At 38.0% G+C, this 17,407-nt stretch overlaps 1 protein-coding gene across 1 annotated transcript; it reads left to right on the forward strand.

Annotated features, from left to right (window-relative positions):
* Positions 1–1,991: 1,991 nt before the first annotated feature.
* LOC121516550 (hepatitis A virus cellular receptor 1 homolog) lies at positions 1,992–7,582 on the forward strand. Its single transcript, XM_041797892.1, has 6 exons — positions 1,992–2,119; positions 2,263–2,592; positions 2,666–2,722; positions 2,853–2,932; positions 6,520–6,613; positions 6,762–7,582. Exons 1-6 carry the CDS (start codon positions 2,077–2,079, stop codon positions 6,848–6,850), a joined length of 693 nt encoding a protein of 230 aa, XP_041653826.1. The 5' UTR covers positions 1,992–2,076; the 3' UTR covers positions 6,851–7,582.
* The last annotated feature ends 9,825 nt before the right edge of the window (positions 7,583–17,407 follow it).

The raw sequence follows: 17,407 nt of genomic DNA on the forward strand, positions 1-17,407 counted from the left end.
ATAAAGCAGGAACAACAGACATTCCTGCTCTCCCTGTGCCTACAAGGAAAGCCTGAGGCAGGGAGAGAAGCAGCAATAAACCCAGAGCGGAGCAGGCATCAGTGACAACAGAATGGCATTGATCAAGTCTCATTTAGGATAGATGAGGAGCTGGGGTGGAGTAGGGCTGCATGAAGCAGCTTGCAGAGGAATCAGCAAAGCATAGCCAGGATAGAGGTGTTTGAATATGGCAGCATGAGAGCAATTAGAGTGCTTAGAGTGAATCAGCTGGCTGTCAGCTGATGAGGGCTTGTGTGAGATCAGCTGATCTTAAATATATGGCGGCTTTTGACTCCATGGACTGCTGAACTAATGCTAACACTGTGAAATATGGCTAGACATCTGTTCATAAACTAGGTTTCACCAGAAGTACTGTGTTTGATGGGATGATATCAGATCAGCCACTTCCTCAGTGGTTTTAATGTTGTAGTCAGGCTGCACAATCTTGCACAATCTCTATTTTTTTTTCTTTTTGAGTCTTTGAAGTCATTTTCTGATTTATAAATCTAAACCCCCGTCTGTCTTACATCATACACCGGGGGGTCCAGCATCTGAAAGCAGATGGAACAACATAATGTTTCATCAACTTTATGATTGAAGCTTTTCCTTGTTATTGCAGAGTTTCCCCTTCCATTCATTTAGAGTGGCCGATCACCAACAGAATACGTCCTGCCACTTCAAGTGAAAGGAACGACATATTTTGCGGAGTTTAGCTTATGAAATATAGACACAGTAGTTTCATTTGAGCCGAGCATGAGCAGCTTTCATCTGTGTTACCGTCCTGAGTGATGCCTCTCCTCTGCTCACATACTCCTTCCCACACAGTCACACCGGCTGACACTCCTTTTAAATATATTTCTCTGAAAATTGTGATACAAGACATATTTTATTCACCTGATGACTTTCCTTTACCAAATTGAATTTGCACATACAGCACACATGAAGAACACTGATCATTTAGTGCAAAAAGAGAGGAAAGAGACAGAAATGAAAACCCTTCAGGACAACTGAGGACGCATACCCCACAGAATGTTTACTCCAATTGTTCCATCAGACATAAAGTGACTGGTAAATGGCTTTAGTCTACAAAATAACAGATTTTCTTGTCCTATAAAAACACAGAAATAAGAAAAGTCAATGGTTTGTGGTATCATAAGGATCTTATCTCAATCTTAATAGGATTTGGTTCAAGTGCTTGTTAAATGGGGAGAGACCACTTGTACACTATTAACACTCCAAAGAAAAGACAGACAGTGTCTAGAAACCAGATAGTTGCTGTTATAAACACAGTTTTAGGTAAATGCTGAGGATTTTTTGTCATGACTGGGTTTGCAAAAAGAAATCTCCCTAAAACAACCCATCACAGGCAGATTCCAACAACAATGGCTAGAGTGCTTCATCTATTATTATTGCTACTCAAGTTACCAGCACGGCTACTGCTGAAGAGGAGATGTTAGTTTAATAATCTCTGTGAAAGAAACTTGGAACTGTGATCCAAAAACCGACTATGCACTGACAAAAAGCATGAAAGCTGGAGGAACATCATTAATTTTGCTCTCTTTCAGGGAGCTCACGAGTTATAAACAGACAGAAGAAGCAGGCTGCTTGAGAACTGCTTATGTCAGTGTGTTTGACACTTAGTCAGCTGTGATGTTTCCTGTGTGTTATCATCCTCTGGCTTCTTAAAAGCTTCCCTCTCTGAAAAAATGCAGGGTTGTGTGTCATATTTAAACCTGGCACAATAAATGCTTAAATGTATCTCTTTATAGGTGAGAGCTGATGTTTATTTGGGCCATGATAAACTGTAATTGGTTTATGACAGCAGGTAAGATTAATTCTTTTTCCTAGTGAGCTCACTGCACGCAACAAGAAGTCAGGTCGAGATGTAGACGAGACTTGTATTGATTTCCTTCCTTATTTTCAAAATAGCAAAGTTGTTTCTTCAGTTCTTGTTTCCAGCAGTCCTACGATTGTGTGTGGAGGGGAGAATTTCATTATTTCCTCACTTCAGGACATTGAATACACAAGCCTACACACATGCGTGGTCTTTGGTATTTTTTCCTCTCAGTCCTGACACAAGGTAAGTCGATATTTTGTGCTTTTTGTCTTGCATTTGTTGAGCATATGGGGGTGTGGAGGCTGGGTGAATGAGCTTCATATTTCACATCTTTCAGATCAGATATCTGTAATGCAGATTGATAAAGTCATTAATTTCCTCCACAGTGTCATGTCATGTCATCGGCCTCTCTGGGCACAATGTCACCCTGCCCTGTAAGTACGACACCCAAACCTATGGAGTCCTCAGCTTCTGTTGGGGGCGAGGGAAGGTGCCCCAGTCCAAGTGCTCCAACACCATCCTGTCCTCAAATGATGGGACTGTAGACTTCAGACAGTCCCCAAGGTATCAGCTGCTGGGCAGGTTAACGGAGGGTGACGTGTCCCTGACCATCATGACCGCTGAGCTGAGTGACGCCGGCATGTATGGCTGCAGGGTGGAGATCCCCGGGTGGTTTAATGACCATAAGCTCAACACACGGCTGGTCGTGGAAGAAGGTAACACTTGTGAAATTAATCCAGAGAGATCATGAGCTCTGTAATGAAACCTAAAGGTTTTCTGTTTTAACAGCTTCTGAGGAAAAACCTGTTACAGAGGAGTGGATCCTCACTACTGCTGAGGCACAAGGTGAGATATCACCTGTGGATAATTATACAAATGTTAGAAAATAAGCATTTATCAGAAATATATCTGTTTTATGAGCAGATTTGAACCACTATGATGTTTTTACCTGGCTTAAATTTTGAATTCTTTTCAGAAATACTTGCCCCATCCACATCTACCAATACCGAAGCTGGCGACCCAAAATTTGCCAGAGTTGTCATTGCAACAACAGAGGTAAAGTACTTCAAAATATTATTAATTTCAAACATTCACAGCATGAACTAAATATGACTAATTATACAAGAACTGATCTGCCTATTAAAAACCTGTTCAAAGTTTGTCCTCTTCTCTGGTATGATAGAAACAAATCAATCTAACACAAAAAGTAAGGAAATTTATGTTTGGAGGATTATTTCTTTGAATAATGGATGAATAATGAATAACAATTTATTCATGAATAATGAATAAATTGTTGAATAACCATTATATCTTGTTTCTTCAGACTTCGATAAACGCATCCACCAAACAACACCAAACAAGAGTCAATGGCAGAAAAGCTGTTTTGGCATTGGCAGAGAAGATCTGACAAACTTTTCTCTGTAGTCAACCAAAGAAAATCTAGAACGTGAATTTTTTAACTGCGCAACCCACATACTCAGCTCTGCTGCTCATCACACAAATGCATCTTTCTTTCTTATATTGCATCATATAAAAGGGAAATAAATAAGCTCTCTAATGGTGTAAGATTATTGCCAAGAAACATTGTTACAACAAAGAAATAATCTACCAAACACAAATTTCTTTACTTTTTGTGCTAAGTTTATTTGGATGCTCCAGGGAAGAAGTCACACAGGACCAGATGAGTACAAACTGTCCTGATGCAGAATATTCCTATTAAATCATTGTAGACCTAGCAGACGGTTGAATTATTTATAGGTTTTTCTGTCCATCTTGCACTATCTTTAATGCACAGAAGAATCTTCCAGATGGACTCTGGCTTCTGTGTGTGAGTCTTCCTTGCTGTGTCGATAAATATATTACTAAGAGCTGAAAGTAAAGGCTTCCCTCACTTTAGATAGTGTCCTTGTATCCTCGTTAAGGTTTTTTATTATGATAAATTAGACCCACCTTTATATGTCAGCTTTTATTTCAGGTTGAGCTTGACAGCTAGAAAGTTTTACTATGCTTCTACTTTTTTTCCTTTTATTAAAATCAAGTTGTTAAGAAATAATAAATACATTCAGCATTTCAAGTAATTTGAAACCTTTTGGTACTGTTTGCTTTAAAATGTCATTATTTGTTACTGTAATAATCATTTACATCTAAAAGTACTGCACCACTACATGTGTGCTGCACTATGTGTTTTTTTTTTAGTGAGGGCTGCACAGTTAATGTTATTATTTTTGTTTTTACAGCATGGTCATTTGCTAGAAATACATCACAAAAGTCTGAATTTATCACAATAGATACATAATTTTCTACAAAGTGTTTAAAGCAGATTTACTGTCATTCTAAAATGTGCTGCATGAAAATGAATGACAGTGAAAGACAGCAATGACTACAGTCCAGGTAGAAAGAGAGAGAGAGAGCCAGTGGTGACAGAAAAACAGTGGTGTGGAGACATATTTTACAGTTTTTCTGTTGCAAAAGAAAGCTATATGAATCATAAGTAAAAAAAAAGAAAATGATCATGAGCCAACTAATCCTCTTTTCCTCCAAATAAACATACTTACATTTCTAGACTAAGTAGGATAACATAAAATACAAATAATGTATAAGGCAAAAACATGAAAATTACCACAAAGTATCCAGAGTTTAAAATGAATTGATCAACCAAAGAGTAATTTAATTATGGAATACAAGATGGGAAATTTAAGTTAACATGTACATGTTAATGTACATTTATTGTGATTGACAAAAATAACAGTGCATCAGCGTTGGTCTTATGTTATAAAACTTATTTATGTAATGGCTATGGTTTTATGAGGTAAGAGGGGTAGCTTTAAATAAGCTGTAGCTTCAGCCTTTAGTTGCCTTGAAATCATAAATTTCTCTTTGCCCTTGTAGATTGGTTTGTTTGTTGTAGAACCAAAGTAAATTCATTCATTCACTCATTCACACAAGTTATATTCTGATTGTTTCACAGTGTTAAGCTGTAGAAAACTTTGACTTAAAACAAGTTGACAACTTGACAGAAAATTGCAAGAAGCTGCAGGATTATGTCTGAAGTGCCTGCTGCACCCTCTGTCACAGCCTTTACCCTCACTGCCTGCATTATTCACCTGCTGGCAAATATGATTTAATAAGCCCTTCATTATCCCTTTAAAATGTATATGCTAAGTTACTTTGGTGAGTTTAGTTTAATAGTGTTTTTAACAGAGCCAAATGTAACACAACAGTTGAGTCAGAGTAAGCTACAAAGCTATTTACCTTAGTAGTCTCTTAGCTGGAGTATATAATATATATATTTCTATTTCTATTTCTAGTTATTGCAGCTTAAAGGGATACTTCAACATTTTGGCAAATTCGCCCATTGCCATAATTCCTATAGTCTTAGTAATAGGTTCGTTTCCTTTGGTTGTTGGTGCAAGCTGTTTCTAGATCTGGGGGGACTGATATACCAGCTGCACAGGTAACGCTATGGAAGCAGACGGTATTTTTTGCTTTCCCTCATCAAACTCATCAAATACACAATCCAACAACTCCAAAACCCTCTCGTGGACAAGTTGTGACCTGTACATTCACCACGCTATGAAATAATCATGGAACATTACGAGACAGAGATGTTTTAATTTAATGTTTAATGTTTTTTAAAGTTAAATGCAAAGCCGGAACTACACTCCAGACAAGGCTGCTGCACTGTGTCACTCCGCCCAGTGGTTTACTCAAGAAATAGTTCCGAGTATTTGCTTCATGTGTTGTAATGTTACATAGTTATACATTATTATTTCATAGCGTGGTGAATGTGCAGGTCACAACTTGTCCACGAGAGCATTTTGGAGTTGTTGGATTGTGTATTTGATGAGTTTGATGGGGAAAGCAAAAAATACCATCTGCTTCCATAGCGTTACCTGTGCAGCTGGTTTAACGGTCCCCCCAGATCTAGAAACAGCTTGCACTGACAACTAAAGGAAACGAACCTATTACTAAGACTACAGGAATTATGGCAATGGGCGAATTTGCCAAAATGTTGAAGTATCCCTTTAAGCATGTACATCAGTACACCAGTTGTTTTAAAGTGCTTTATAAACAAACTTTTACTTTGACATGAAAAAGACCTAATAGAAAATTCCTTCACACTATGAAATAAAAAATGTCATATTCAAAGATCTGATGCCTTCTTCTTCTTCTTTTTAAATGATCTATTTCTTAAAAGAATCAGAAGTGTAAACCTGGATCTCAGAGAGAAACTCACTTTCCTGTCTAATTTAAATTGAAATTATGAGAACTTGCCTGTATACAAAAAATTATATACACAGGTGTGGGTGTCAAGAATGTTAAAAAAGAGTAAAGGGGTGTAGATGGCCAAGCAGCTGGTTGCGGCCCATTTGCAGAAGTTAGCCTTCCAAATAGGCAGCACATATTTGAATCGGACTATTGACTGTCATTCTCTCTCCCTGATTCTGAACTCTACCCACTGCCTTTTCTTCTCAAAATAAAGGCCACACGCCCTAAAAATAAATCTAAAATAAAATAAAATAAATGAGTAAAACTTGCCAATTTTTAGTGTATTTTATCATTGAAATATAGTAAATATTTGTGGAATAGATACAGTGTTTAATCATAATTCTTTCCCACAATAATGTTCATTTTTATTGCAGGAAGAATTCAAAGCATTCCTGGGACTGGGCAACATCGGCCGGGTTGCAGCTATTTTCCTCCTCTCCATAATCATAATCCTCGTCTCTATTTTCTGTAAGTGTGGAATGGATTACAGTTTGTGGCTCATCTGTCATTCATATTATTTTACACATTAAAAGTGTGCAGATATTAAGCTGTTGAAGTCCGTCCTCTTCTATAAGGGACTGAAAATATAATTAAATTTTTAATTTCTTCACACCAGGGAGAGGATTTCTGCCAAGGAGGACACTTGAACATCTCAGCACCTCAGCAGCTGAAAACATTTATGAAAGCATACCCTGCGGTGTCTAAGAGATAGACAACATTACGTGAGCAGAAGCGTCTATAGATTTCTATAAGGAACTGCTAAGTGAATGTGTCTGCTTGTCATTAGCTGACTTTATCCTCCGCTTTAGAGAGAAACCTTTGAACTGCTATCTGTTCATCAGTAAGTAGACGTGCTTATATTTAAGCAGCTTACAATCCCACTCTTCTCAGATTGCACTGAGAAAAAACTAATGTGTCACAGATGTGGCTGAGAAGATACAAAAATATCCTGTGGATTTATTAATTTGCTCTTAATTTTCTGTCTGTTTTTATGGCAAACAGCCCATTAAAGCTGTGGAGAGATTATACCTGTGGACACAATGCCATCTACTGGACCTAGAGTATTATATCCAAATAAACAGAAACTTTAGCCTTTAAGAAGATGTTTAAACACACTTTGTGGAAGGATGGAAGGAGAGGGTGGATAAAGTGGAATTGATGCTTTGTTTATTTTAGTCTTTTTTTCAAGTAAGATAGATTCAACTTGAGTTTCAATATTTAAAAACATAAAAAAAAGAACAAAATAAAAGTAGGCTAAACTAACCTAATAAAACTGGTTTTGTGTATTTTCTTGAATGAAATATGAAATTCAAACTGCAGACTGAGCTCAATGTAAACTTTTACCTTTAAATTTCAACTATTTGTGAATCTAGTATGATATCTTAATGTTATCAGCATGGGCTGACCATGATGTCTAATAAACCTTGACTATTGACCTTTGACCTACAAAATTGAGTCAGTTTATCTTTGGGTAAGAGTGGACATGTGTGCAAAGTTTTTAAAAAAAAAAATCCTCAAAGCAGTGTTGATATATTACATGTAAAAGCAAGGAATGGACATCAGCCCCATGACATTAACCTTTGACCTATGGCCTCAATAAAACTAACCAGATCATCCTTGAGTCAGGGTGAACATTTGTGGAAAGGTTTGAGGAAAAATCCCTCAAAACGTTCTTTAGATATTGCATTTGCAAAAAAGGCCCAAACAGAAGAAAGGATGGACTGACAACCTAAAAAATATAAGGCCTCCAGACTCGGCGATCATGGGAACAGGAGCATGAAAGGCACCTGCACCCTGAGATGGTTAACTATAAAAGCTCCAAGCCATTTCAAGCCATCAAACTATCATCCTATCAAGCCACTACAAAAAAGGGGGGAAAAGGTAAGTCACTGGTGTTTAAAAGAACTTTGAATAAAGGATAAAGAGTACTTAGATACAGTTAGCTAGGTAGTTACTTATATTCTCAGGGTGATTGTGCTAGAAAAGCCTGGAAAAGTGTATTTTGCACAATATGTGACCTTAAATATTAAAATAAATAAAACTGAAAAGTATAAAAAATTAAGATTTTAATACAAGCTCTTGTTAGGTATTTTAACTAGTACAAGTCCGTGTTCATTGATAGTACAGTTGCAAGATGCAAAAGGGTGCAAGTACTTTTCTTAAGTCCCTGCCATCCAAAAGTTACATGTGTAGTAGCGAGTCATTTATTGGAAATAGATAGGCCTATTCCATATTGATCAATCACAATGATGTTTGTTTTGTTTGCCCCCTCCTCCAGGGCCCATAACACACTCCCACACACATACACACAAACACAAAACAGTCAAAGCACTCAAGCATGATTTTTGTTATTCTCCTGGTCTTACGGGGCCCCTTCCTGTGGGTGGGCCTGAGGCTCAAACCCCAGTAAGCCCATGCATTAAAATGTGTTAGTTCTACTCCAGATGTTACGGGACACACACCTTCCAAAAAGTTCAGCTTTTGCCCCATCAGTCTACAGAATATTTTCTCAAAAGTCTTGGGGATCATCAAGATCTTGATTGTCAGATGTGAGTCGAGCTTTTGTGTCGTTTTTGGTCAGCAGTGATTTTGGCCTTGAAACATTCCCATGGATGCCATTTTTGCCCAGTCTATTTCTTACTGTTGAATCATGAACACTAACCTTAACTGAGTCGAGTGAGGCTTGACTCTCTCTTTAGATGTTCTGGTTTCTTTTGTGACCTCATGAATGAGTTGTCAATATGCTTCTTAGGCTAATTTTGGTTGGTGGGACTGTCCTGAGAAGGTTCACCACTGTTCCAAGTTTTCTCCATTTGTGGATAATGGAGAAGATGATCTCTCTTAACCGGAATTATTCCCCTTATCTACAGCAACACTTGTAATAATTGACATCATAAACTCAATTGATAAAGGTAATAAATGTTCAGCTATCTTCATTGACCAGTCCAAGACCTTAATACTACTGACTACTCTATCTTATTAAGTAGATTGTTTTCTTTTGTTTATATGAGATTATGCATCTCGTTTCACACTAATTTAACAAACAGAATGCAAGCAATAGTTGTTAAAAGCCACCCTGCAAGGAGGTCAGCAAAGGAGTACACTAGGGTCACATCTTTGGGTTGCTTCTTTTACTCTAAATAGACAAATAGGACACTTTAAAATCTATCTATTTGCAGAAAATGCTGTTTTATACCTCACTGCACCCTCCACCAGTCAAGCCTTTAACAGACACATTTTAACATTTTCAAGCAAGCTCTTGTTCATCTCAAACTAATGCTGAACTTCCACAAAATACCTGGGTATGTGGTTGGACCAGGATCTGTCTTTTAGGTCTCACATCAAATTTAGTTGGGAAAATAAGGCCTTAGCTTGATTTTCTTTACTGGAATTATTACAACTTGTGTTGGCTGGTTCTCAATGGGTCAAAATAGAGAGAAGGTCAGTAGTCCGTTTATTTACAAAGTACTGCTTGGTAAGTTCCCACCTTATGTACATCTCCAGCCAGACATCAGAATGGATTACTTTTTAGATATACTGTTGGGCTTTTTATGCCTTTATTTAGAGAGAAGGGCAGAGGATAGAGTTGGAAACAGGGATGAAAGACAGGAGTAGAGACATGATAGGTAGTTTCTCTGCATAATGTGGTGAGTTTTATGGTAAGAATGGGTCACGAAACAATGTTGGCCCAAATGTGTGGACTATCAAACATTTTTAAAGCATTTTATTTTATACCCAGAGAGCCTCTGTGTTTTTGTTGCTATTTTGCAATGCAAAAACCAAAGCCAAAGCCTGCATTGCAAAATAGTAACAAAAAACACAGAGGCTTTCTGGGTAAAAAAAATAAAATGGGTACATTTGAGCCAACATTGTTTTGAGGCCCATTTTTACCAAAAACTCGCTAAATTCCAGGGAGAAACTGTACCCATCTGTAACGCTGTGCCTAGCTTCCTGGCTGGTAAAACCAGTCAGTCTTTCTTAAAGGAGCAATGCTCCCTGAAATCACTGGAGGTTTAATCCACTTCTACTGCCAGGTACCTCATATGGCACAATTTTGAAAATACTGAAATATCCCTCTAATGTGTGATTGTGAGCATGTGTGTCTATGTCTCTAATCCTTTTTTCAACTTGTATTGCTGCAGGACAGGTTATGAGGATCATCCTTGTTAAAATCAAAATGAAATACAAGACAAAAATGTATGTGAGTGAGGAGACCTGGTTGACCCAATTGCTGCTAGGTATGGCTCATTCTTTAAAAACTGTGATTGGTTGACTCAAATAAAAGGAGAGGAAAAAAGCCAATCTCTGAGAGTGTACAACCTAAAAAATGTAAACAACATGCCCCTATGCAGTAATCTTTTCACGCACTGATAGTTACAGTATATTAGCTCTTGAAGAGCCTCTTATCTGTGATTGGAAACACCTGTGGAAGAAAACACATTCAGAAGGATGACCATGTATGCCTCACTTTCCACAGAAGAAAATCCAAGATGGACTGAAATAACTGCACAAATGTTTTTCTTTTCTACTGGGACTTTTTTTTTTCTTCAAACCAAGTATACTATCCTTTTCTAGGATCTAGTCTGAACTTTGAGAAGTTCTTAGAAAAAGTCATGGTTCTAAGAATTTTTGAGAAAATGAGTCACAAGTAGCCACTCCATAGGAAGCGTTGTGATCAAAAACCCGGGAACTTTGCAATGTTTATTTAATTCTTTATTACCCATGTCCCATCAGGAGCTCTGTGGCATACCTCAAAATCTTTGGATTTGCATATTGTACTGAGTCAAAGCTGGAGTGGAGCCTGAATGCAGTTTATATACATAATAAGGAATAGACTGTGTGTTTATACCTAAATTTAAACTACCTTCTAATTATAACTGACCCAGTCAAGATCAGCTTGACTTTCATGGCATGGAGAAATCAAAGCGTTCCTGGGAGTGGAGAACGTGTTCACGCTTTCAGTTGTTTTTCTTCTTAACATAATCCTAATCCTTGCCTTTATTTCCTATCAAATGAGGAAAGGATTATAGTTTGTGACTCTTTAGATGAATTACACACTTGTGGGAGTGGGTCTTCCTCTTTCTTGATGATGCAGTGTGTTTCTACAGCGGGTGTGGGGTTTGTCCTTTAATCTCATCCCATTTTAATCATAAACACTACATTATTCTAACTGCCTTTGAGATTGGTGGATTGCGATAACATCAGACTCTTTCAAATATTAACCTGAACCTCAAACATAGAGATGTTTGCAGTTATTTCAGAAAAGTTGGCATTAGATGATAAACATTTCATCACTCAAAAAAGTCAGAGTTTTACAGAACCTTTTCATTTTGTTTACTGGTACATATCATTGAACTCACTCATGTTTGCACTAAGTGACGGCTTGAGTGACGGCAGAATTACAATAACAACATGGTCTGTAGGTTTGTTTTTCTCCTGTAAGGAACTCCTGTGTGAGCCGTGTCGTTCATGACGTTTGTTGACTTGATTTAAGTTCTCAGCCTCAGAGAGAAACCTTTTGAACCCTGTCTGTTAATCACTATGGAGAAAAATGTACTAAATTCTCCAAAGCAGCAGCGCTCTGACTCCCACCATTCTCAGATTGCAGTGAAGAGGGCAAATGTATGTCATGTGAGGCTCAGAGGAGGTAAAAATATCCTGCCGATTAATTAATTCCTCTTCCTTGTTTTTCTGTTTCTTCAACAGTGAATTTAATCTTTCATTGATAAAGAAAAGCAAGTATGTGGCTTTTAAATGCGATTGCAACGCCACCTACTGGACACAACGCATTTTTATAATGATATTATATGCACATAAATATACTGTGTGCACTCCTCAGTGTCACTTGATTCTCTATCAGATGAACTCTGTCTCTTTTATTCCAGCACATCTCAGTGGCTGCTGATTATGCGACACTGTCTGCATATTAGCCCATTTTTCCTTGGGAACTCACTCCAGTTTTGTAATTTCACTCCATATCTTCACAAGTTTCTCTTGCTTTCTTCCAGTTCCAGTTCTGTTTTTTTATTGTTTGCATACAGCAAATAATAATTATTCATGCTGATAGGTTCCCTTTTTTTTGTTGTGACGCTTTTCTTTGGTTTGTTGTATTGTAAGCAAAATTCAGGAAATCAAAGCTTTGGGAATTCCTCTTTATTTGTCTTTGACAGTGTTTTCATGAGTTGTGAATTTCATGACTTGAGTAAAAGCTCATTTGAATAGTATGTGAACTTCTTTACTTCTTTCTCTTTTGCCTTTTGGAGTGAAATTTTTTGGAGTGATGTGGGTACCAGTCCAGCTTGAGTTTAGTTGTGTAAACATGCAACAGAAAATTAGTTTGCTAGTGCATTATTTAGATGTGTTAGTCAGACTTTGAGAAAAAAGTTTGTGCAATTTTTGTTGAACTAACATGTCTGCATGCATTTTAAAAATCTGGTTTTAGTCACGCTAATATTGTAAATCCACATTTTCTAGCTACATGTAAACACACTGACTGTGGATTTGTTTTCATGTAGATTTAAAGTTTACTGCCCCAATGGTGTAAAAATTCAGAATAAAAAAAGATGTTTCTACATATCAAAACAAAACTACTGTCTAAATGCCAATCCTGTAAATATTAAAAGCTCCTGTGTGGAACTTTTTTTCAGTGCCAACGACTTATTCTGCTGTTGCAGCTGACTCTTGTTGTGAGCTTCTGGTACCCTCAGGTGCCGACAATCAAGTGCCTGATTGGCACTGTCAGCATGGGCCCTGCTACAGTGGTCAGTAGTAATACGCCAGATGGATTTTTTTCACACATCCATTTGGGAAACCTCTCATACACAGCGTTTGGAGAAGGGCAGAGGCTTTGAAAAAATCCTCAGAGGGTGATTGGATGAACGTTCTGTCTCTCACATCTTCACGGGCCAATCAGAGCAACAAAACACGTGACGTAGCAGCTACCGAGGAGTAAATCCATAGAGAAGTGCATAAGGCAAACCATTGCGACTGTAGACATGTCAGTACACGATTTTTGTCATTTTTGAAAAGAAAACAACTCAGTGCTGTTCTTTTAACAAAGAAATGCTATCAAGTTCTGATCAAACTTATGCTTTAGCAGCATCCATGCTAATCTCTTCTGCCATACAGGTATGTGCAGCGGCCTCTTGTTGCTGCTTGCTTACGTCACTACTCTGCTGCGCCTGAAAGTACTGCCCCTCATTGCTGATTGGTCCTGTCACTTTCTAACTGGGCCCAAATGGTTCAGATGGGAGCTTTGCAAGATGGATTCACCATTGAGAAACACGGAAACGGGCATCCCTCTACTTTGCAAGGTTAGGCCAGTGGGTGTCTGCTCCAAGAATCGGCATGCCATATTTGACTGATCTGGACAGGGCGCATGTGATAGGGTGACTGCAAGCTGGTGCTCCACAAAACCAAGTTGCAGCATTATCTGAAGTGAGCCCTAGTACCATCTTCAAACTGAAGGCCAAGTTCCGTATCATGGGGGATGTCAGAGATCAGGCCGCAAATTAGCCGAACCCAAGAAGACGACACCCTAAGAAGACAGTTCCCTCACCCCGTCAGCACTTAGGAACCAGTGGCTGTCTTCTAAAGATTTACAGTCAAGGTTTGCAGGACGATATGGATGACAGCTGTCTGCGCAGATAATCCAGAAAAGACTGCACGCAGCCAACATCCGGCCTCGTAGGGCTGCCAGGCTCTTCACAATCAGGCCCTGGTGTTGCACTGGTGTCTGTAACATGTGCACTGCAACCTGAACATGTGGAGGAACATTGATGACCGTCAGGCACCTGTCAGCACCCGGGGTACAAGAAGCTGAAAACAAGACTCAAAAGCAACAGCTGAATAAGCTGTTTGACATTGGCAGAGAATTTTCATGGGTGCAACCCACAAACCCAACTATAATCTAACAAAAAAAAAAAAATCCTTACTTTCTGTGCTAGGTTTAGTTTTTTTTTTTCTCCTTATTTCTACCAGAAAATCAGATTCTGTTGTCTTGAGTGATTAACTATATCACTCATTGAGATAATAGATGTGGAAACATAAAAAAAATCTATATTAAAATGGAAAGGGCTGTTGTGGCAGTATGTCATGACACCTGTTCTAGTGTTGTGGTTTCAGGCATTTGATATAGAATATTTATCCTATCACTGTTGATCTCAAAGCATTTACTGGTCATTTAGACATACCGGCATTAATTTCACCACAGGAATTCTAAAACAACCTTGTGTTTTGAAAAACTGTTTAGGTCATACCAGTCATGCGTTTTTAGGAGTACTGAAAGAGGAAGTTCTGTGCTTGGTTACTAAACATCCAGCAGACCTTAATGTTGATTCAGCAGTCTAATGAACATTCAAAAGGCCACGAACCTTAAGTAAACCTGACCTTCTATTTTTATCAGTGCCATGTTTCAGGACATGACAAGAGTGTGAGTTTAGTAAGAGGGTGATAAGATAGTCAGAGTTGTCAATACGTAATAGCTTTCCATAATACATGTTTGAGACAATAATATTAGTTATTCCAATGACTGACTGTATCAAAGAGTGTTCCATTCAAATTCCAGTTTGGCTATACTGATGTTTATTGAGATCTTTGACAACTCCAACAACAACAACAACAACAACAAAAAAAAAAAAAAAAAAAAAAGAAAAAAAGGTAACATTTTGTCTGATGAGGGTTTGGCCCAAAACAGAGTCTAAATTATGCAAATATGTTGGCAACATTTTGGGACCAAAAGTTCAGAATAAGAATAAAGCAGACAGCAGTGCCACACAGAGCTGCCATCACAATCAGTTCACATTTACACAAACAAGCCAAATGATACACAGAAAAAACATGTGGTCTACACTGTTACTAGAGTTAAAGACAGTTACAGATGATAGAGTATACTACACACAGTACAAAAGACATTGTTCCCTGTGATAGAATGAGATAAAATAGCTGTTAAGTAGCAATAAAAACATACCATAAGAAAAACAGGAGAAGTTAAACAGTGTCATTCCCCTAGAATAATAATAAAAGGAATAAAATGGATTTTTAGATACATTTTCTATCGATCAATTTTGTGTTTAATAGGACTTGAGAACTGACCTCACAGCAAGGACCTGGTAGAAACTGAAGCAATTATTACTATTTTGCTTATTCGTCTGGCATAAAACCCTGACAACTTGGGAACCTTTACATGCCTAAACAAACATGAGATAGGGGACTGGGTAAGAGCTACATGCATGAAAATCTCACATCTTTCATGAATAGATGAACAAAAATGTCATGGGCCAATCCTCTAACATCTACAGGAAAAGCACTACAAAAACATTTTTGGTTGATGCAGCTTGCACTTTTTTGCTCTGCTCTGAGAGATTTCATCTGATTGACTGCGATGGCGGGCATTTCCATATCTCGCCACTTTGATAGAGTTAGTGTAGCTCTCATATGATACTTCTGTTTTCATTCATATTTCACATGAGTGATCAAGGGCTGCCCCTCCATCATTCAAAGGTTAATTTTTTTGTTTTGCTGTAGAGCCACCTAGTGTATGTCCAATCTTTATAGGGTATGTATATTTGTAGGATAAATATTTATATTTATATTCTAAATATCAGACCTATCCTGATCACATCTAAATATCTGCATGTTACTTTATCATACTGCCAGACAGACAGTACTACCTTATATATAAAGTGCAACATACTCATCATTTTATATCTAATGACAGTCCTCAGAGGATCTACTTATCTCTCTGTGGGCTGCAGGACACTACACAGGTTACATAGTTGTCTGTTAAATTAATTCACTCATCCCTATTTCCTGCTATTTATCACATGGATAAAAAATTTGATGATAAAAATTATTGTTTAAATCAGTGAAATTAATGTCCCAGTCATACTGATAGCTTGTGTTCTTAGACAGTCAACAGGCATTTCACCTTAAATGGAGTAGGCACAAAGAATTGTGGGTCATCTTTTCTTCTCTCCTGTCATCAAAGATGGTTCAGTTTAAAATGCTAAAGGAGATAATAAAGAAAGCAAAAAAGCTCCTTTCCTTATCGCAGAGAATTCAAACAGCCCGTATCAAGGTTGACAGTATAATGCGTCGTCGTTTCACTCAGTTAGGAACCTTCTTAAGCAAAAAGGATATTTGAACATGTTTACCTTTAGCTAATTTGGGCCCTGTCCACACACATGAATTCAGGAGTATACGCAAAAGTTTTTTGTCGTATTTTCATTTCATCCACAGGGAAACAGCATTTTGGGTGACTGTAATTGATACTTTTTGAAAACGGGTCCCAGGGTGCATGAATCCATAAGCGACTAACATTTTGTCTCCATCTTTCTTGAAACATTTATGTCTCTCTTAAGACACCTGCGCGGGTTCAGCCAAAACAACAATGGTGGTATACAGGGTTGTGTTCATGATGCAGAAGCTACTGAGCTTGTTATGGCTGTTACAGCAAAATCTGATGCGCCTTTACCACCTCCACGAAATGCATACACCATATGTTCTTAAATCCAGTGCGGAGAACAACCAGAAGGTCAACTAGAAGAAAGTTTGCGTCGGTTTTCTGTGATCGTCTCTCTTTTGGTGCATTTCCGTGGCAGCTATACAGTGCCACCTACAGGCTTGGCATAGGCACTACATCGTTTTCAGTCATTTTCAGTAGTTCCGTGCTTGCGAGGATATTTCCTGAAATGATCCCGTCTTTAAGGAAAACTTTTTCAAAACGAAACAGCAATACATTGTTTCGTCTCTGTGTGGACGGGGCTTTAGCTTTTAGGCTACACTTATTTTTCCTGATGTTTAAACAATTAAAAGGATATTGAAGTCCGTAAAGCAAAAGTCCTGCAATTTGACTTGCTTTCAAACTTGTAACCTCTGTGATATCTTTATAGCAGCTGGATTTTGTCATATTGTCACAGTGGTTGCAATTTCCACTCTTGTGGTTAAAAGCTTTCTTTCAGCATAAATGCGTGTTTAGTTCAACTAGTGAAACCATTCCCAGCCCACTTTCTGTGGATGTAGAAAATCTGAATTGTTAAACTTCATGACTGCCTCCTTTCCTTATCGTTTCAAGGACTGATAAAAAAAACAACAGCAGTGTTGAATAAACCTGATTCTGTGTCTGTCTAATCATCAAAAAAGAAACAGTTTGCCACTTCTGGAATAAGGAACCAAAACCACAGAAAAGGAAACAGCTCTTTCTACATTCCTCTTCTTGTGGCAGAAATTGTTTGTGTGAGCATATCAAGGACGGCGTCATGT

Source organism: Cheilinus undulatus, linkage group 10 (genome assembly GCF_018320785.1).
Source record: "Cheilinus undulatus linkage group 10, ASM1832078v1, whole genome shotgun sequence".
Lineage (NCBI taxonomy): Eukaryota > Metazoa > Chordata > Actinopteri > Labriformes > Labridae > Cheilinus > Cheilinus undulatus.

Excerpts from the sequence above, each read along its gene's own strand:
- LOC121516550 (XM_041797892.1), top strand. The coding sequence starts at position 2,077 with ATGCGTGGTCTTTGGTATTTTTTCCTCTCAGTCCTGACACAAG. Across the intron at positions 2,120-2,262 it reads CCTCTCAGTCCTGACACAAG|TGTCATGTCATGTCATCGGC; the intron begins GTAAGTCGATAT and ends TTTCCTCCACAG. Across the intron at positions 6,614-6,761 it reads AATCCTCGTCTCTATTTTCT|GGAGAGGATTTCTGCCAAGG; the intron begins GTAAGTGTGGAA and ends TCTTCACACCAG.